The 20,940-nt window shown below is 47.5% G+C and overlaps 1 protein-coding gene and 1 pseudogene across 1 annotated transcript in view; one reads left to right on the top strand and one right to left on the bottom strand.

Annotated features, from left to right (window-relative positions):
• The window catches only part of SMARCAL1 (SNF2 related chromatin remodeling annealing helicase 1), a 50,474-nt gene that overhangs the window by 13,024 nt on the left and 16,510 nt on the right, over positions 1-20,940 (bottom strand). The window contains exons 8-12 of the mRNA XM_024563862.4: positions 19,926-20,076; positions 18,152-18,310; positions 15,064-15,129; positions 7,077-7,217; positions 2,474-2,692 (exon numbers count right to left, since the gene is read on the bottom strand). Of these exons, the coding sequence (XP_024419630.2) occupies positions 2,474-2,692; positions 7,077-7,217; positions 15,064-15,129; positions 18,152-18,310; positions 19,926-20,076 (736 nt within the window). The remainder of the gene's footprint in view (positions 1-2,473; positions 2,693-7,076; positions 7,218-15,063; positions 15,130-18,151; positions 18,311-19,925; positions 20,077-20,940) is intronic.
• Positions 4,676-6,349, top strand: LOC112307841 (tetratricopeptide repeat protein 23-like; annotated as a pseudogene).

The following is a 20,940-nucleotide window of genomic DNA, read 5'->3' as shown; positions in this document are numbered from 1 at the left end:
TGGCTTCAGCAAGATGCTGAAGGTAATCTGTATCAACTCAATTTCTCTCTTCTGGGGACAAACTCTTTTTTCCTAGGACCCCACGGAAGCAGATCGCAACTCTCAAGCACAGGGCAGGGAAGAGCTCTAGGCTCTTTCTCTGCAGGAGTTTTGAAGAATTATACTGCAATTTATATTTCATTTTCATAGTCTGCAAAACACAGTAAGACTCTGGGACTCGGAAGGAGCAGAGATGACAATCGCCCCACAGGTGGGACTCTGAGCAGTTGCTGTTCTCCTGATATGTTTTTCCAGCAACAAGCCCATCAGGCAGGCCACAGCTTCCTTTTATAGGTAAGAAGATGTCAAAATATCCCAAATAATTTACGGGATTTGCACAGCTACCAGAGTTATACAACACCCAGCATTCCTGATTTCCACAGCTCGGCCTAGTCAATTTCACATCGCTGCCTGTAAACTCAGAAAACCAAACTCCCAGGTTACATCTGAAGTCACTGAAAGAGCCACTCACCTAACTTCAGGGCACTGTGCAAGTTGGCAGAAAGTTTAAAAAAATGCTTTCAAACCTTACTGCTCTAAGTATAGAATTCCCACACATCTCTCTCGTTTTCTTTTTGGCCACACAGCACAACTTACAGTAGCCTCTTGGCCAGCTAATGGGACTTTCATCCTCAATTCAAATGCCTACTGATTGCTTTTTCAGTTGTCTGTTGTGGCTGCTCTCAAGCTGGTTCAGGAGGTGGACCAGGTACAGACTGACTTCCATCACACACACAAGGAACTACAACACGGCATTTAATACATATTCAGGTCCTCACATCTAAAATGATCACACATCGGAATTTTCCCATTAATATTATATCTGCTGTACTCAATCACTGGCTTTCTTATCTGGCAGAGTTCATGAGTGGACAAAAGTTAGTACAGCTTAAAGCACAAGTGGCAAACACAAGGCCCACGGGTTGAATCCGGCCCTCCGCCTTGTTTTATCAGGCCTGGCACCTTGTTTCTACCTGGCGGCAGCACCGAGCTCTCACTTGACCATTAAGGAGTAGTTACATTTATACAGTCCTAAAATTGCATTCGACCCTTTGAAGGCAACCATGAGGCTGATGTGACCCCCATTGAAAATGAGTTTGACACCCTTGCCTTAAAGGTTTAAGAAAGTTGTAAGAAAAAGGTTAAAATTGAGAAAAAAAATTCCACTCATTAAATTTTATCTCTGGAAATTGGAAAAAATGCCAAGACTGATTTTAGCAATGGAACACTGGTTCCACTGAAGTCCAATTTCAGAACCACTGGTCTACAAGTCCACATCAGCACTATGAACTTGGCTTGAAAAGCCACGGCGAAGGGAATATGCCTGTCATTTCCCCCAGGCTATCCAGATTGTTGGATATAATACAGCAGAAATTAAATACAGCTTGATAATTGACCCGTGCATCCCCTTCCCTACCCTCTGTTTCTCAGAAGTCACCAGTTAGTCTGCTTGATCACGTGGTAAAGTAATATATTTTTAAAAATCACACATTCTGCCTCTTGTCATTCTTAATTTACTTTGTAAGCTTCCAGAAGGCTGAGACCTCACCTAGATCTAAGTTTCTTTATACACGGTAACATTAAGCTCAGATAATGCTTTATGATAATGTCAAAAAATGTCAATGATTGTTATTTTCTTGGCAATGAAAATTACAAGGCTTTGTCCCAAGAGTACAGAAATGGGGCTGGTGTAGGTGATCTTGTAGTACTTAGTATAGTTAGACACTAATGACAGATAAGAATGAAATTATTTTGAAAAGATAAAACCACCACAGTGGAAAGAGGCCTAAAAATATAGGGGTAACAGGCTTGGATACAGCCTCAGCTCTGCCACGGAGCAGCCACGAGATCTTATGCAAATCACAGTCTCTATGAGCCTCAGTTTCCTTGCCTGTTGCCTGTAAAACAGGAATCCTGCCAACTTCCTGCCAACCATAAATGACTGCAATAAGGAGGCAAAGGATTAAGAGGGGTTGAAAACTTGACTTTGTTAAATAACTGTCTATTTGTTATTCTAACTAAAGCAAATGACCTGGGATGGTTACCGGGTTAATATGTTTATCAAATACAGGTAGAACTAATTTCTAACAACCATTCCTATGCTGAGGCATTCTCAAAATACACTACGAATGAATTCTAGCTTTCTCTGAGGGATTCAGAAGATGTATCATCATGCCACAGTTGCCCTGGAGTTTATTTTATGGTCATCCATCAACAGTGATCCACACAAGCATAAAAGCACAAAAGAACAGATTTTTGAAGTAGACTAGGTAGGCCGAGAAATGAAACGGGCTCACTGTCCTTGCCTGGGGAGGCGGGAAGAGATGACTGGGAGGCAAATTCAGAGAACTCTGGGTAATGTCCACAGAACCCCTTCCGGGAAGAAACACCTGTGAACACAACTTCCAAACCCTTGTTTCCAGCCCAGACTCACAGATTGGTCCTTGGTGGTCATCTCCTTGGCTGCAGCATTCAGGGATGCTCTGGCCTTGGCGCTGATCCGGCCTGGGGCCACCACCACCATCTTGCGCTGCTTGGCTGGGAGCTGGGAAAGGACATCTGCTTTGAGGCGTCGCAGCATGACCGCTTCCTCCAGCAGCAGCTTCAGCTCTCCCAGGCTAGAGGAGCCTGAGTAATCCCATCCCCAGGCATGCTGTGGAGGGAGACGGAGACACAGCCCGTTTAGATCCCCCCAGGGCCAAGGACCAGAGCTGTCACCTCCAGGTGGGTTTCGCTTCTCACCGTTTTCTCTTCCCCAGCTTTGTTCCGTATGAGACACAGGAAGAAAAAGGGCAAAGTCGGTCAGGACAGCGTTCTACGATCTGCCATTAATTTGCTTTCCAGCAGCAAGTACAGAATGCCAATGGTTTGGTGTCCATTACATTAAAAAACCAGTAAGATGCTCAGCTTGTCAGATCATTCCTGTATACTAAATACAGAAATAATATTCCCTAGGGCTTATCTTACAGAGTCCCCCACACAAAGTCATAGCTAATGTCAGCAATGCATTTATTTGATGAGATTTATAGGAAGTTAAAAACCTGTTGTTCCTCAGTATGGGTCACACCAACACATCCAAGAGGAACGTAGTAAACAGAACTGCAGTGTGGGTGGGGGTGGGATTGGGGGAGGAGCCCGGAACACGAGTTTTTGCCAGTCTGGCTAAAACCAGAGGTAGGTCTCCAAGGGCTGGGCAGTCCTTCATATACCTGGCCCCTCACTTGGTAGCTCATGGGAGGTACTGAGCATGAATACCTATTTCCTGCTTCACAGTTAAAGGTGTCTCCAGTTACAGTAAAAATCCTGTCTTTCACCAACAATCTTCCTGCAAACAGGACTGCTTTCTATGATCGCATAAAAAATCAAGGAGCCGGGGTGTCTGCTTCCTTGTATTTTTAGCCACTCATCTCCTCTCCTGCCTCACCCTCACCTGGACTGTATACTACTGAGCCTTGTTCATTTTCCAGGGCCAGTGGACCAGGTATAATTGTGGAGACATGGCAGGTGTCCTATAAGCCTTTGCTAAATTGAAAATAAAAAGGGGAAGTCAAAGGTAGAGAAATAAAATAATCAAAAACTACATCTTTAAAAAAAAATCTCTGAGATCAACAGGAAGTTCTCATCAAATGCCTTTAAGCTGTGGGGTCAAAAATGAGCTTGGCATGAAGTCCTCTCTCCAGGGGCTTCTATTCATGCAAGAAGCTGGCCACGCACACAAAGAGCAGCCGTGCCCTCCCGACTTCTTTAAATGAAAATCATGCTGGGAAGAAAATAGTGCCATAATTAATTTGGGTATTGTGCTCCTAAGTTCTAATATTATCAGCTCTTAATCTTGCAGGTTAAAACCCAATACCAAAGATTTTAAATTGGACTTTGGAGTAATCACAATCCGACATGCTTTTCCTGAAAATTCACCATGCCCCAGGCACTGGGCTAGGCAGAGGAAAGAACACAAAGACGAGGTAGGCACTGTCTCTGACTGTGTTACCCGGTGGGGTGGTGGGGGGACAGCAAGAAGGAGGGAAAGGGTGAATCTGAGGATGGTACAAGAAACTGGGGAGACGGTGGAGAGAGACTAGGAACGCAGGAAGGGACAGTTTGGGAGTCAAAGCAATGAATTCCATCTTCAGCCCCTTCCATCATTGGCTGGCCATCACCCCAAAGGCCCCAAGAGTCAAGGGAGAGAAAAGCCTTTTCAGAAAATGGACTACTTGCAAATAGAACAAAGGTACAAATCAGAAATGAAGGGTTTTGAGGGACCATGTACACAGTATACAATCTGGACTGACCCATAGGGAAAGTGGCTCACCAATTTTGTTAAAGAAGTATATTTAGTAACTGAGAAATTTCCTGTCTCGATAACAAGCTAAAAATGGTTTGCAACTAACTTTGCAAAGCACTACAATTTATATTATAAATACTTTGTTTGAATGTAAGTAGATACTTTTTAAGTACTTGAAAAGTTTTATTTTCTTTTTTAAAAAAGTATTTAAAAATAAGGCAGACAGTCTTATTTACATCCTGATCTTGCAAAGCAAAGCTCTCCCCTCATAAATGGCACGGGCAATGAGTAAGCTGCAGTCACTTCTCCAAAGTCAGTGTCTTCGATGCAAATAGTGGCTCAGTATATTTGTGATGTGACCACAAAGCAGAAATCCTTAAGGCCTGACTTAATGAGGTTTTAGAGTCCAGCTAGTCCTCTGCAGCAGGGACACTGCCCACAAGAAAAAGGCCACATTCAGAGTTTACAAAGTCCCAGCACAACACCTGGGAAAAAGGAGACGCAATCTGCTCTAAAGAGAGGTGTCAAAGCTTGGTGTCAGAGCACAGGGCCACGTGGAACCTCATGGGAACAGAGTTTAGGCATTAGAGAAGTCTTGACCTCACCATACTTAGGGATGAATTCATCGCCTTGGCCATAGAAAAGTAGCAATCAGAAAGAGAAATTAGTGAATCTTCCCTCTGGTTTTCAGATTATGGACATCCTGGAGACTGGATGAGAGGGAGCTACTGGGGAGAAGATGGAAGCCAGCCCCACCCACCCCACTGTCGGCAATGACCCTGACTGGGACTTGTGCTTCCAGCCGGCAAGGCAAAGCAAGATCCCAGCACACCAGCAAACAGATGGGCTGTATTCCACTGGAGGGTCTGAGACAGTGAAGGCACCAAAGCCGACCAGGAGGAGAAGGCCCTAGACTACGTGTCTCAGCTGATTAAGGGGAAAAAAATGAACACCCACACAAACGAGGGGCTGATTCACTGGGTCATTCTTTCTTAGCTTATGTTTGGGGATGGACACTGGAAATGTACACAGGCTTTGGCCAACCTGCCTATGGCTGCCTGACACTAACCGGTTTCCCAGCTCAGGCCACGAAACATGCTGGGTAGACCGAGAATTATGTAAGGGAGGCATTTGTGGATGACAAGTCTCAGAGAAAGACCTCACAAGTGCTTGGGGCAGAGCCTCATTGGCTACCCCACAGGTCAAACCTAGCATATACTCTGAAAAGGCAATTGGCAACATTATGATTGCCAAGGGTGACAGGATGTCAGATCTGATCAGCCCGTACTAGAAAACTGCAGTTGCGAAGGAACCACACCCAGGCCCCAGCACATGCAGCAGGCCCATTCCCTGTGTTTCTCTGCTCACTGAAGTCTCAAACTGCAGAGGTGAGTAGGGGACCACCCAAGGCTTATGCCATGTCGGGAGAGTCCTAGCACAGGGAATCTCTGCAAAATTCACCTGTGCAAAGACGGAGATCATGCAGGCCATGCACCCAGCCTACGATCTGTTGGCTGATAAGGAGATCCAGTGATAAAAGAGAAAAACAGCCAAGTTTCCCTCCTCTAAACCTTCTCGACTCCTTCCCTCTGGCTCACCAGAGAGGATGTTTGTAGTAGCTAGAATTTTTATGCCCTATATTCAAAAGTGAGAAACTGGGGGACCAAGAGGAAAACAAAGCGACCAATTTATCTTCTGACAGTCGTCCTCTGTCTGGCAAGGCCATCCTTTTAGAGTAGGTAGCTTCGGAAGAGACACAAAGGAACCTGTGAGAAGAACGGTGTCCTTGGCTCAGCAGGCTTCATCGGATTAATGAACACTAATGGAGTTGTTGGAGGAATTCGGAAGTTGTGAATAACGTGCTGTAAATATGTTTTAAAATGTTGATTTTCTCTGTTTACCAAAGGAATCATTTTGGTGTGTATTACCTTCCAATCATATATGAGAGAGGAGGAGAGAAGAAGGAAGGGGAAAAGGAAGGAAGAAATGGAGGGAGGGAGGAAACATTTTGCATCCTATTTTTTTCCACTTTTGTATCTCCCCATGTCACTAAATACATATTTTTTTCCACTTAAAAAAAAAAGTGAGGTTTCAGAAATCGAGATTTTCATTGGCATGGCCTTTGTGTTTATAAAGCTTCCCCTGCCATTTCTGGAGAACAGAAGCTGCGCAGATCGCAGCTCCAGAGGCACCTGCTGCCCTGGCGCTGTGCTCACAGAAATGATGTGTAGGTCAGAGGCTCCGCTCGCTACGACCAGTCAGGGGTCACTGGAGGGAGCCCACGGAGGCAGCTTGAGCTCACGCTCCCCACTCCACCTGCTCAGAGGCTTCCTCTGCCTTTGTTTTCACTTTTCCAGAGGATTTTTTCACATTGCTCCCATGCCAAGGGACTTTCACCCACCTCATCAACTCTCTTCCCTCTGCCTAGGGCCTGGGCCTCACCTCTGGCTCAGCCCAGTGCCATCCTCCCCAGCAGAAGCTGCTGGTTCTACGAGTTCCACAGACCTACCCGTTAGTCACTGGTCCCTTTCCTGGAAAACACTAACCTAGAATCCCCATAAGCATTAAAACTAGGAGGGATTGTTCTCACCTTCCCCCACAGACACTCCCGGGCCAGAGCAGAGCTAAAATCAGTTCGGCTCCCTGGTCAGTGTTCCTCTGATCGTACCACCATCCAGGAGACAGAGATAGAACGGCAGGTGTCAAAATCAAGATGACAGGTGGGTGGGTTGGTGAGGACAGCAAGAATAAATACCTTCTTGGCATCACAGTAGCGAAGGCCAAAGGCATGAAACTGAGGGAAGAACGTGGGCTTGACGGCGATGATCTGCGTGTAAAGCTCTGCAGGTCGCGACATGGCTGGCGTGCCTGACAGTAAGATCACGCGTTTGGCAACCTAGGAAACAAACAGCCAGAGGTGCTAAGGACAGAGAGGAGCACATGGGGACTATCCCTAAGGCCCCAATGAGATAGGAGCCCCAGGGATGGCAAAATCCCCTGGAGACAAGCACACAGAGCTTTCACTTCCTGGGCACTCTGATTCTGGCAGCTCTCAAGTTTAATCATCTCGGAATTGAGGTGGATCTAGACCCCAAAGACACTAAAGACCAGCCACACTCTAGAGCAGGGGTGCCCATCCCCCGGGCCATGGATCGGTACCAGACAATGGCCTGTTAGGAACCGGGCTGCACAGCGGGAGGTGAGTGAGGCTTTGCCTGCATTACTGCCTGAGCTCTGCCTCCTACCCGCCCCCCGCACCGCCTCCTGTGGAAAAACCGTCTTTCATGAAACCAGTCCCTGGTGCCAAAAAGGTTGGGGACCGCTGTACTATGACAAAAAAAAAAGAACACATATTCTGAGAACGTCATGGTGTGACCCATGGAAGCAGCTGCATGTCATGGCGTGACCCATGGCCTTCGCAGCATCCTCGCACACCTCTACAGTGGCACTTGGCACACGACGCTGAATTCTCTTTTCTGTCCCCCTCAATAGACGGCAAGCTTCCTGACATCAAGGACTTGGCTACGCTCACTTTCATTCTCTGTAGCACAGTGCCTGGCACAAAGTAAGTAATTAATAATGTTCACCATATGTTGAAAAATATTCGTGAGGAAGCTAATTAGTGTCCTGGGGACCATGCAGTAAGCTCCAACAATCCAGCACTGGAAGAGGAAGTGGAAGCGGGGGCGGCAGCAACAGGCCTGAACTTCCAGCATGGATTCCGACATCCAAGTTGAACTTGGGAGCAGATGACACCTAGGACCAGCCCTAGCTCACTCCCAGGATGAACTGTATAAGCTGTGGCTTGATTTTCTTTAAAGGAAAAAAAAGGCCATCACTAACTCAGCTGCACAATGCTTTGAGCCCAGAGAGCCCTGACTGAAGCTCATTTTGAGCTAGTAAGGACTTTAAAGGTGGGGCCCAGACCTGTTTACCCTATGTAGCCCAGGTCTGCAGCAGCGCAGCACTGGGCAGAGCGGAAATGAAAGTTGGTTAATTCCAACGACAAACTTCAGGTTTCTCACCACCCCGACACCAACCCGACCCAAGGGGATCAGACCCAAATATCCCACCTCTGTATGAGAACATGTAATCATCAAAGATTACTGGAGGTGAAATTCATTTCGGCTCTGGGAAGGGACCCTACTGCGGAGCTCGGCTGTCGAGAAACAGCTTGTTAACCACTGAAACCCTGAGTTAATGACAGTAGTATAAAGTAGTATAAGGCAACTGCACGCAGTAAATCACCTAGGGGAGGAAATTAGGTTTTCTAATGGATACACTTGCCTCATAAAAATAAATAAATAAAGGTACAACAGAGGGAAAAGAAATGACTCCTTATAAATATACAGTATATACAATTCTCAAGATGCACTTCTGCCCTCTCGGCAGCCGCCAGTACCGACTTGCATTATGACAGGAGAGCTATGAATTTCTCCAGCTATAATTTCCTCAGTTCAATTACCCAGGCCCTCTAATTTCCTGCTCAGTTTAATGCAGGCTCATTAAAATAACAATGAGCTTCTTGAATGACGCCTGTAGCATTGCTTGCCTTGGCTTAAGACCATTTTAATGAAACAGGGAAAATGAAAAGTCTTATCAATAAGAGAAAATCAGCCAGTCTTCCCAAACCTATTCCCCAGGTCGCTGCTATTGTTGCCTGGGGATGGAGCCTGCGCAGCGGCTCTGAGATCAGGTGAGGGAAATTCACTCCAGGGTCCTCGATCAGACACTTACAGAACAGACTTCATACTGGCTCAGTTCTCCCATACACTGCCCAGGCTCAGGGCAACAGAACTGCTGATAATGGACATTCGTGGGTGTCAGGAAGCAGAGGCCGCATTATGGGAAAAGGCCAGCTTGGAAAAGAAGCCAGGATGGAGTCTCATCTGTTATGAAATGACTCTGCCTGCTGCCTGCTCAGCCCCAACACGTTCGTATTGTCATCACTGTCATCCACAATGCCTTTATCGGGCCCAGCTGCACAGCATTTATATGTCACGCTCCACCTCTGAGAACTCCCCCTCTAGGAAAATATAAATGCATAAAACGACATACATGAACAGTACACTGAATACTTCACAGTTAACTCCTCTGTCTGAGGCAAGAAGGCAGCACCCAAGAAATCCACAATGGAACAATGTAAAAAATAATCTCTATTTGGTCTGAGAGAAATTATGTGATTCACTTGAGCAGACACTGTTGGGGACAGATGACCTTCAAGACCAGGGTTACGAGGTGGGGCAGCCCTGCAGGCTGAGAGTAGGACATGTTGGGATATGTGGTTTGCCAAGGAGAATCCAATGAGGTAATTCACAGTAGAGAGCCTGCACACAGATTTTAAAATATGAGTCAAAAGAATGTTCTATTGTAGGAAAAGAGCTGAAGTTGTTTTTTTAAGTCCATACAAAAAGCAGTCTGGGAATTCTTTTTTTTTTTTTCCTTTTTTTAAAAATATATTTATTGATTATGCTATTACAGTTGTCCCATTTCCCCCCCCCACTCCACTCCATCCTGCCCACCCCCTCCCTCCCAAATCCCCCCCCCCCCCGCCATAGTTCATGTCTTTGGGTCATAGTCTGGGAATTCTTCATCACTTTCTGTAGATGCCTCTTTTTTTTCCCAACCGAAGCCAATAACTTGCTTTACTGAATTATTCTGATTGGCCATAACAAATTTCACCAAGACCCCAGGTTAGGGAAAAAGTCATATTCCCCAAAGCTTGGTCCCATTCTGAGAGCCAACATCCTTCCCAATGGTGCTCTCGGTAAAGGTTAGGCTACAGGCAAAGCCCCCGTGATTTGGAAATAGAACATGAGGAGACAGGTGGCGCCAAAGAGGCCAAGCCCATGCCACCCAAGTGTCCCAACACTCGTTAGTCCTGATGCGGCAGGGACATGAGCTGTGTTTTAATTAGTTCAGAAGTCACTACAGAATCTTTGCAAAGAAGGAGAGTGGCAAGCAGAGTTTAGATACAAGCGACCCAAAGTACACGGAGCAAGAACAAGTGCAGGACCATGGCCACTCTCCAAGAAGTAACAAAAGAGTCAACATCTGTACTTAAACTGAAAGCCTGAGCACAAGAGGGAAAACTCCACGTTTAGGAGAAATCCAGGGACGGCGGGCTGGGCAGAAGACTGAGCTTCCGTTCTTCACTGCTTCTGACAATGTCGGCTCCCGTGACGAGCAAGACCTAACCTAGACAAACGCTACCATTATGACCCCTGTTGACCAGAGGCCACCCCCAGGACCAGCAGCACACCACCTGCCGCTCAGTGACACCTGGTAAGTGGACTTCCTGAGTCTCTGGTTAGGCCAGCACATTTCACATAAAAATGGTCCCTTGCAGGTTCAAGCCTTTTTCCAGAAAGAGACAAAGTCCCAGTCACAAGTCTGGACGGCAATGCCCTGACTGAGGGCACTGAGGTCTGCGTTGTGCTTTCAAGCTGGGGGAGTATCGTTGCTTCAACGTTAATGAAATCCCGATGCCACAGGTAAGGCAACCAGTTCTGGAGGGAAAGAGGCAGAATGAAGACTGCAACTGCAGGTGCGCTGCTTCACAAACACGGAAGCCTCACGAGCACGCCAGAGATGGCACACAGGGCTCGGCAAAGACGCGGTTCCAGCTGTTCGTATGAAAAATACCACGACGACGAACAAATAGTAACACGAGAGTAAACTCTGTGTTTCACGTACCACAACTGCTCACCTGCTCGTGCCCCGGCCTGCAGTTCCAGCTGAGCAAAGTTACACCATTTTGAACTTCACAGCACACAAACACTCGTGTACAGTATTAGTGTAGCACACACAAAGAAAGCCCCCCAGTTTCCTTTGGAAAAAGTAGTCTATTTTAACTCACTATTAGTCCCATAGTTTCACTTTAAGCTGATCCTGTGATGAAATTGAGAAAATGCATCAGAATGGCCGGAGCACAGGGACTCCTCCTATGGTCTGGTCCCCCTGGGGCGGGCACCAGGTCTTCTGGACACAGAGAAACTGGGTTTTCTACTCCCCGCCTGCATATCATATGGAAAGATGGTCACTGCTGTACTGTATGCAACAGCCAAAGCCTGGTTACAAGTCTATCTAAGGGAACAGATAAAACATAGCGTGACAGATTTATTCCAGAGGATTCGATTTGTGAGAATGAGGTCAAGTCACCTGGCATGAGGTGGAATGATTCCCAAGATACACTATTAAGAGAAAAAGAGCAAGGGCAAAACTGAGGTTGTTGAACACCCTGGGAAGGGAGAGAGGGCACACACGTGTGCTCTCGTGGACGCAGGCACATTTCAGAGGTGAGCCTGAAAATATGGTAAGTACGGCTGCCTTGGGGAAAGAAATCAAGGCACTGGGGATCCCAAGGTGGGAGGAGTTATTTTCACTTCATGCCCTTTTGTACTATTTGCTTGTATCCTCTATTTAAATTGCTTTAATGAAAATAGAAAAAGAAAACCCTCATACATTTTAGTTAGACCGCTATTCTCATCTCATCTAACCGATCAATAGATAAAACAGTGAAAAGGACGCTACTCACACAAAAAGAGAAACATTTATTAGAAAAGAATGGTGGGATTCTGGGGACCCTTTTCCCTCTAAAGGAATAATTGGATATTGTTAATAATATTATAATACTGTTGTAACAATAAAAAGCACTGTAAGCAAAACACAGCTACAGAAAACCCAAACCCACCGCACTGCTCCAAAGGGAACACAGCGCTCACCTGCAGTGCTGGATGCGGAGGACAGCGCGGCCCTGTGACTGGGCTGCGTGGGAGAGGAGGTGGGTATGCCTGGCCGGACTGAAATTCTCAGACATCTACAGAAGGTAAAGTTACGGCCCAGCAATTGTGAGTAGAGAAATTTGTCTTACAAGGGCAAAGTAAGAAAGCTACGAATATGCAGATGATGCTGATTTGCAGTCATGTATAATGGCAGAACAATGTCCAACTTAGAAGGGTTAAATTACGAAATGGGTCCATGTAACAGGCGCTCAACAACCATTAAAAGTGATGATCATGCCCTACACTGACATATTAGAAAAATAACCAACTGTTAACAGTGGTTTTCACTGCTGGAGGGATTAAAGGTGATTATAAACATGTTCTTTATAGTATTCTGTCTTGCCTACCACATTTATACCTAAAAATAGCACCTTGCTTAGTCCAGGCAAACACTGCTATGGAAAACAGAGAGTTGCCACACTTTCCAGGGGACAATGACACCAGCATCTTACAATCTAGGCAACACGTCCCCTACACATCATTTGTGAAACCCACATTTTCTGGACGTGACCTTGCCCAGCTATCTCACAGACTATATTATATAAATTATCTCTTCGTGCACATTTGCTGAAAAATCTTGATATACACTGATAAATATATATCTTGATAAATATTAAAAATCTTGAAACATGAGAATATAGTAGTTCTAAGAGATACAGGGGTTAGAGGAACAATCAACTGCTATTAAATTACATCCTCATATGGCTTTTTATTTATATAAGTTTTAAGTGTACAACTTTATTATTTGGCCTCTGTGCACACTAAAAGTGATAATCCCCAAAAGTCTAGTTGCTATCCATCTCCCTTCGACTGACTCCCTTTACCTCTTTCTATAGGGATTTTTGAAGGCATATAAACTCTCCTCATTCCAAAAATATTTAGATTCATTTCCTTAGCGAATCTCGATCGGTGGCTTTCAGCGGAGATGAGAACAAGTGATTTGCCCCTCAGGGGATGTTCAGCCACATCTGGGGGCAATTCCGGTTGTCACAACATAGGAATGCAACTGGCACTGGCGTGAGGCCGGGATGCTGCCAAACATCGTAAAGGTGCACAACAGCTCCGCACAACAAGGGTCATCCCGCCCAGACAGTCAACAGTGCCGAGGCTGAGAAACTCCAATCTAGATGGAGACCCAGCAGAGAGATGAATGGTTTCGTTCACAGGGAACACAAAACGCCTTACCCACGTCCACTCAACCCTGACAACAGTGCGGCATCACGTGACAATCAGCATCATGGGACACAGTGGCGTAAGGCACCTTCACAAACAGCAGACTGTACTCATGACTCCTGTTTTTTTGTTAATTCGCCCAAATTCTACAGCAGACGCAGAGTAGTATAACAACGGTCAAAAAGATTTGTTTTAAATATGTCGCTGTGAAATATGCCCACGACATTAAAGGTGTAAATGCTGCCTTCGACAGCCTGGCTCAGCAGCACACATCTCAGAGCCCAGCGTGTGGGCCTGCGTGCCGGGTCGGCAACGGCCGCATTAACAAGACAGCTGCTGGGAAGCTTTCCTATTACACCTGTAATGATGTACTCTATCCATTGTGCAGTTTCTGTTGTCTAAACAACCAGGGGTACAGATTTAATTTTAGTTACAGCTGTAATATGGGAACCACAGTACCAAGGTCTGTTAACATTTTTCAAGACAGTACATATCAGAGCCTCCCAAAAGAAGGGTCAGCATTCTGGGAAAAACATTTCATTTAAGAGTGTCCATAAATGGCTCTCTGTCCATAAATGGCCCACAAAGGAGGATCGAGGTTTTTAAGTAAAGGACTTTCAAGTTAGGAGCGTATGACATAATCCTCCTTTGGAAGATGTATCATATCACTTGTGATTATCACGTAACTTGTTATTCCTAAAACAAAACCTGAACTGAGTAGACACCTGTGTATGTCTTGTGGGGAGGTGGCAAAATGAAGTTAATTTTCAAATGCTAGTAAGTTGCACCAACTTCTAACACAGTGGTTTTCCCTAGTTGAGGTAGAACTTAAAGCTTCTTTTAGATAATAAAAGCTACAGCTTTAAAAAGCTGGTGCGAAGACGAGAGATAATATGTAAATAAATAAAAACAGCACCAGGCAAACACACACTTTTGTTTGCTCAGTGTACACAAAGATTTCCCCAGCACCACCTCTGAGGTCCCTGCCTTGTTATGAAAGAAAAAGCTACTTTTCCAATTTCACTATCCCCCCCAATATTAGGAAAAAGGTTGCTACAAACAGAAGGAAATTTTTTTGGGGAGGGCGTATTCTGCTGGGAAACAAAACACAGGTCTGGAAGTGCATGCAGACAAGACAAGAGCTCAGACTGCAAGTCAGAATAGAGTCCTTTCACACACAAATCAGAAGAAGCTACACTGCAGCATCACCCAACCCCTACTCTGCAGCCAGGGCTCGGCCGCCAAAGTGCTCGCTCGGGAGGCGCAAGCTCAGACCACCCCAGGACCAGGTGGGTGGTTAACAACACAGCTCAGGGTGGCTCAAGGAGAGGGCATCAGCTTACGGGGCACAGCATCACTCACCTCCCTCGGTTCCAGAGCACCATGACGACTGTGCCCTGCAGTGACTTAGAGGACAGGCAGCTTCTGGGGGGCCTTCAGGACATGCCACTGGAGGCGCTCCCTAGGCCTTGCCCAGGAGGAGCCCCAGATGACCTGGAGTGCAGTCCTGACCTGGCCTGGGACTGTCTACAGGCCTTCACCTTCGAGAGGCAGAGACAACTGCACTGACCCTGTGCTCCTTGGCAGGATGGTAGGAGGAAAACAGAATCCAGCACCACAGCCCTTGAGCAGAGATGCCCTAAGCTGACACTAAGTTGCATCCATGGCCCACAGTCTCCAACTTGTAGCCTCTGCATTCCTGGACCCCGTACCAGCAGAGCTAACCATAGCGGATCTTAATGCCAAGTGGGCTTAGGCGTCAAGTCCACTCTCAGCAGGACTCACCTTGAGGAGGGGCATAGCTGCGCGACATCGGGCGGTCTTAATGTTTTTGAGGAAGTGAGATTCATCCTGAAAAGAAACAGTCACACAGGGGAACAAGGTCAAATCCTGCATGCAAGGAAACAGAGCCCTCGTTAGGCTCGACCCTGGCATGGCATCATGTCGAGATCCTCCCTCCACACCCTCTCATGCAAGGAGACAGCTGTGGGCCTGGGCAAGGGCCCAGGCTCTGGTGGGTTTCTCCACTACCTCTGGGCAAGTCGCTTCCTCCTTTAGCACAGTTTTCCACCTATAAAGTGGAGTTGGTGACTGCCCTGCCTGCCCTGCCCACCTCACAGGCTGTACTGAACATACTGCTGAGAGGTGGTCTCTGCTTTGTAAGACACACCTGATCTCCGCCCAGCACTGAAGCAAAGTGTGCTGAAGACCCACTGTGTGCCCTGCCCTGGGGCCCAGCCCCCACCCCCAGACACTCGCAGGGCAGGAAGGGTTCAGCCGCACTGAGAGCTGACCAGCGGACGTTGTGAGCGCGGTCGCTGACGCAGTGTGACAGAGTACTGTGGGAACTTGGAGGAAGAAAGAAGACAAGATTTCTGTCCTCAAGGGACTGACAACCATGCTAAGAACATGGAGTTTGATTATTTATAGCTCTGTATTCTGTGCATAAGCAAACTAGAAAATGTCATATTTTCTAAAGCTCAGTGGGTAACTAATACATTATTATTTGGGGGAAAAGTTTTTATTTTGGTACATATTCAAATTACTTGCTATGTGATTCTAAGCAACTACTTGACCTTTCTATAGTGCCTGTTTCTCCATCTGTAAAATGGGTATAATACCAGAACCTAACGCATTGGGTTGTCGTAGGTCTTGAACGGGCTGACACACATAAGCCCTTAGAACAGTCCTGCCGCTTAGTAACCACTCAATGGCATCAGTCGCCCTAGGACAGGGATACCAGGAATATCCTGGCTTATTGCTAAACAAGGTCTGTAAGAACAACCCACCCAAAGCACAACGTAGGGGAATGTTAGACGAATCCCCAAACGTCCCTGTATCTATCCCCAGAAACCAACATTCGTTCCCTGTCTGATGATAAGCCCGCATGACAACCAAGAAAAAGGGTTTTATAGAGAAAACAGCGCAAAGTCCAGAGGATATGGAAGGGAGTGGACCCTTCAACCAAAAGGTAACAACACGCCACTATTATAACTAACCGCAGGACTAGCTTCACATTCGAAACTGTGACGGCTGAGAAGTGCAACATCTCAGAACCACCACTTTATGCCTCCCTACAACACTTCTCTGGAGTAGGAAGAGGACAGGGATCTTCCGTAATTGAAGAACAAGCCATCAGTGGGGTCAGCAGTTTGCTAAAGGTCGTACAGCAGGTTAAGTGTTGAGTCAGAAGCAGAAACACAGGAACTCTGAAGCCCCATGCGATCCAGCTTTGATCAGTGACTCTCCACTCTGCCAGGTCTGCGCCTGCGGGCAAACTATGTAACCTCTCACTGCCAGTTTTCATTGGCTGTGAAATGGGACAGCATCTGCCCAGGGGCCACCGGGAAGATCAGCGATTGTACATCAAGTACCTGACACAGGAACACACGTGAAATGAAGGCATTGCTCTTCCTCCACATTGCAGCTGCACTACCATCATCCTGGGGCACTTCTTTTAATGCATTCATTTTCACACGCATGCGGACATTTTTCAAAGCTACACCTGAACGTGTGCCAAACCAGAAATGGCTCCCCGAAAGATGTGTTACCTTTCAGCTTTGAAAAAATATAAACATTTACATTTGCTTATGCTATGAACACAGTATGAGTCTCATGTCCAAATCACAAAAATAGATCCTTCTCTGAGCTGCCACAACACTTAGTTCATGAGTCTATGAAAACACTAAAATGTATTCTCAGGATCTGTGCGTGTCTGTCTGTCCTACTGACTGTCCTCCCTCCCTAGTGTGCAGCGCTGTGCAGGGCATGGGGCTGGTACTCAGCTGTTAGCTGAACCAATGGATGAAGGCACCCCCCGCCCCCACCCCCAGCACACACACAAACACAACAGTCAGCCCTGTGCCGGGAAACCCACAGCACGAAGTCTCTACCACAACCTTGCTGACCTGCTTGACTACGAGGCTCCACTGCTCTGGGCACCCTAAAAGCCCTCTCCTTCCTCTCCTTCTAGATAAGGTAGGCACTCCACTGTGGGTGTGGAATTCTCCACAGTCAGGAGAGAATACTTTTCAGAGAAGGAAAACACCACTGGCTTTTAAAATTCACACACCTGAATAAAGAACCTTTCATCTCATCTGGAGGCATTGGGTTTCGCTGTTTTGCCAAAAGGAAAAACACGGGTAACTTCTACTAGCAATCACCTACCACAGGCTTCGCCCATGGGTGCTTGTTCGTGGTGCCCTGAACTGGGGTTGGGAAGGGCACAGATGGGGCAGGGGTAGAGAGAACTGCACCCCTCTCAGGAGTTTTCCCTGTGAGCCATGACATACAGTGAGTGCTGACAGAGGGGCTGGTATGCTCTAGAGACTGGGGGAGGGAAAGCCGCTGACGGAAAGGAGTGCCTTCACGCTGGGGGCAGGGCTCTAGGAGAGCCATCCTTTAAAAAATGACTAGAGTAAAAAGTGGCTTCCTGGGAGGGGAGGGAGTGTCCCTCCACTTGCTGGAAGAAAACTTATTAACTGTTTGAACAGTATGTCTGAGCCATTCTGCTAGGAAGGCACCAGACGCAGGCTTGTGGCGGCAGTTCCAGGAGCCCCTGCTGGCCTGGGGCCCACCTGTGGGCCTCCACACAGGCCCTCACGTTGGGGGGATGGGCTAGAAACCCCCAGCACAGCCCTAGTAAGTTGCTTTTTCCAAAAAGTTCCCCCAGAAATTCTAATGTGTAGCCAGTGCTGAGAACGGTAATTGAGAGAAACGAAGTGTCAGGTCACCACAAAACAAAGACAAAGATTTCTGTTCTCCTGGAGACCGAGTGGGGCTCCGTGAGAGTACAGAGATGAAAGTTCTGGGTGTTTTAAGAAGAAAGTTTCCACCGAGACAAAGTGCTTAAGGACCTCGCCAAGTCACTTACGACGATGACAACTTTAAAAGGGGTCTTTATCTGTTTTTCCAACTTGCTCAGGAGGTCAAAACTGACAATGTTGACCAAGCCAGCTGTCAGGCGGTCCTTGCCAGTCACCACGACATTGATGTGCTCTGGGTTCAGAGATGGCAGCCACTGGAGGAAGGCCTGGGGATGAGGGCAGAGAACAAACCCAAAATGAGGGTCCGGCCCAGCAGCCACCAGCTATGACCCCAGCCAACCCACACTCGCTCAGTGTGGGCCGTGTCAGCGCCTCCTGAAGACTCAACTCGGTCTCTGTCCCCATGTCCTCCCACATTTGCCGTAGCCCTGTCCCCGCACACAGCAACCATCTCCACCTTCCTCTCGACCCACCCGCTCCCCTTCAATTCCCACGAACAGAGAGCACTGCCTTCCTTCCCAGGCAAGTGCAGTCACAGCAGTCACTTTGGGTCTGTGGAATGTCTGTGGATTTCATTTCTGTGACCACTAACTAGAGGGCAGGTCTCTGCAGAGAAAGAACGTGACTCTTTTAAGAGTTTTATAAAGGAATTTTTAGCAGAGCTTGATACACTGAAGGCACTAATGGTGATATTTCCTACCAAGCACCTGCTCTCTCCAGAAGTGCTGCCATTTCTAGCCAAAGCCAGTACCTGGGGTCAACAGAAGGCCACCAGGCACCTCCCTGTCAGAGTCTGGGTGCTCTCATGGCGTGCCCGGGCCGACACTGCTCTAACACAGGGAGTGCTGGTTCTTTCTCCAGTCTCATCTGACCCTTGCCTAGAATTTCTGAGGGTGCTGTGGGAACCTCACACACACGAAATAAATGTGTGTTGAATTATTCATTACTACAGGTACTGGCAGGATTCAGGTCACAAGGACAGGAAAAGAACATGGTACTGTTTCAAATAACGATTTAAAAGTTCTGTTTTCTCGTCAGTTGGAAGGGCATGTCTGGGCACCCAGCTGAGCAGCTGCCCGCAGAGCTGCCTCTTCCCCACACTTGCTCCTGGGGGCTTAGGAAGCAGCCAAGGTGCGAGGAAGCTGACAGCCGCCACCAGCAGCATAAGGCTGAGGAAGCTACAGACGATATACTGGGGCTTCCTTCTTCATCAGGTTTGCTTATATGGATTTTTATTCATTTCACAGAACCACTCTGATCCTGGATTTATGGCAGACAAAGCTCAAGGCTGACTGATGATAATAAAGCTGAGCTCACGTCAGATTCTTCAGCTATAAAGGTACCTGGTAGACAGTGAACCTCCTGCCCTCATCATCTTCTACAGAGTGCAAAACCCTGAGCCAAGAAGACAGGAGAGGCGACTTTAAGGCCCGGCCCTGCTCCTCACGAGCAGGAAGTGTGGTGCTTACCCTCTCCGAGATGCAGGGTTCTCGTCTGTCAACGGGGTCAACACCCAGTGTGTCTATTGCACATGGCTATCACGGGACTACGGGAACTAAAGGAGGTAAATATTTTGAAAATGAAGAGCGGCACAAATGAAAGGTGCCATTAACAGGGCTGCAAGAGGTACTCCGGAAGTGCCTAGAGACAGAAGGAGGGAAGTCTGGCTCTGTGACTCCTTGGATTTCTTCTTGGATGGTGTGACCAGATGCTACTGCAGAGACCCACGGGCCCAGTCTTGGGAGGCCATCTCTTCTCCACTCCTGCCCTCAGCTGAAATGATCTTTACAGATCTCAGCTCCTATACCCAAGTCATCATCTGAGTCCTCTAACCCCAAGGAAAACCTTCTCTGTCGAAACCACAACACAAGGAGCACTGACCTGCTCCCAGGTGAAGCGCACGGACGATGGCACCACCACCAGGAGCGGCCATTCCTTCCGGTAGAAGGCCGCGATGCAGATGGCTTGGATGGTCTTCCCCAGGCCCATGTCATCAGCAAGGAGCAGGCGGCCTCCTTTCGCAATGGCAAAACTGAAAGCAGACAAGGTAAGGACAGTGACACAACACACGTCCGGGGGGGTGTGAGCTCAGCTGCCGCCAGGCCACCACATAAAGTAACGTGCACGGCTTGGTGTGGATGGCTGGAGCAGCCGGCGCGGGCCCTCCTCGTAAGAGATCTGCCCCCAAGAGGGCAAGGCGGGAGTCAGTTATGGGGCAGAGTAAGAATTTAAAACGGAGTCAAAACTGGGAAAACGTGAAATGGTGGTCAAAAGGTAGGGAGAGGCTCTGTAAGATAAGGCTTCTAAGATGGAAGCCCAGGGAGGGAGTTTGTAATAAGAGTCACCCTCAGCCCAATGTAAGTGAAAAGAAACAGTCTCTAATGAGGGGCTGGGAGGGGGGCACTTGTTCACGTGAGAGATCTGACTCGTAGGGAGGAGAGAAGCTAGAGATGAAGATCAGAGGGGATGCTGTGTGCCCCAGGGCAGAGGGAAGGAGCCAGCAAAGGCAGGAAATGCAGCAGGGGAGGAGCGGGCAGCCAGAGGAAAGGATGGGGCGGGGTGATGTCCTAGAGGGAGCAGCTAACCGTTTGTGAGTAAGGGGGCACTGCGCTCTTTTGCAGACCGATTGGCCTGAGTTGGAATCCCCATTCTACCATGTGGAGGCAAGTTATCTAACCTCCTTGTGCCTCAGCCATATGTGGAAATAGCAATAGGATCTACCCCAGAGACTTTTCTGAGGATTAATAAAGTTAGAAAGTAAAGCACTAAAAACAGTGCTTGACAGCATTGTAAGGACCAGGGGGATGTTCAAAGAGGAGAAAAGTAATCAAGACATAAACGGTAAGAAAGACTTGATCGAGTCACCTGATGACTCAGTGAAACACTAATAGGATCC

The sequence above is a fragment of the Desmodus rotundus genome, chromosome 2 (genome assembly GCF_022682495.2).
Source record: "Desmodus rotundus isolate HL8 chromosome 2, HLdesRot8A.1, whole genome shotgun sequence".
In the NCBI taxonomy this organism is placed as follows: domain Eukaryota; kingdom Metazoa; phylum Chordata; class Mammalia; order Chiroptera; family Phyllostomidae; genus Desmodus; species Desmodus rotundus.
This window is presented reverse-complemented; position numbering and strand designations above follow the sequence as displayed.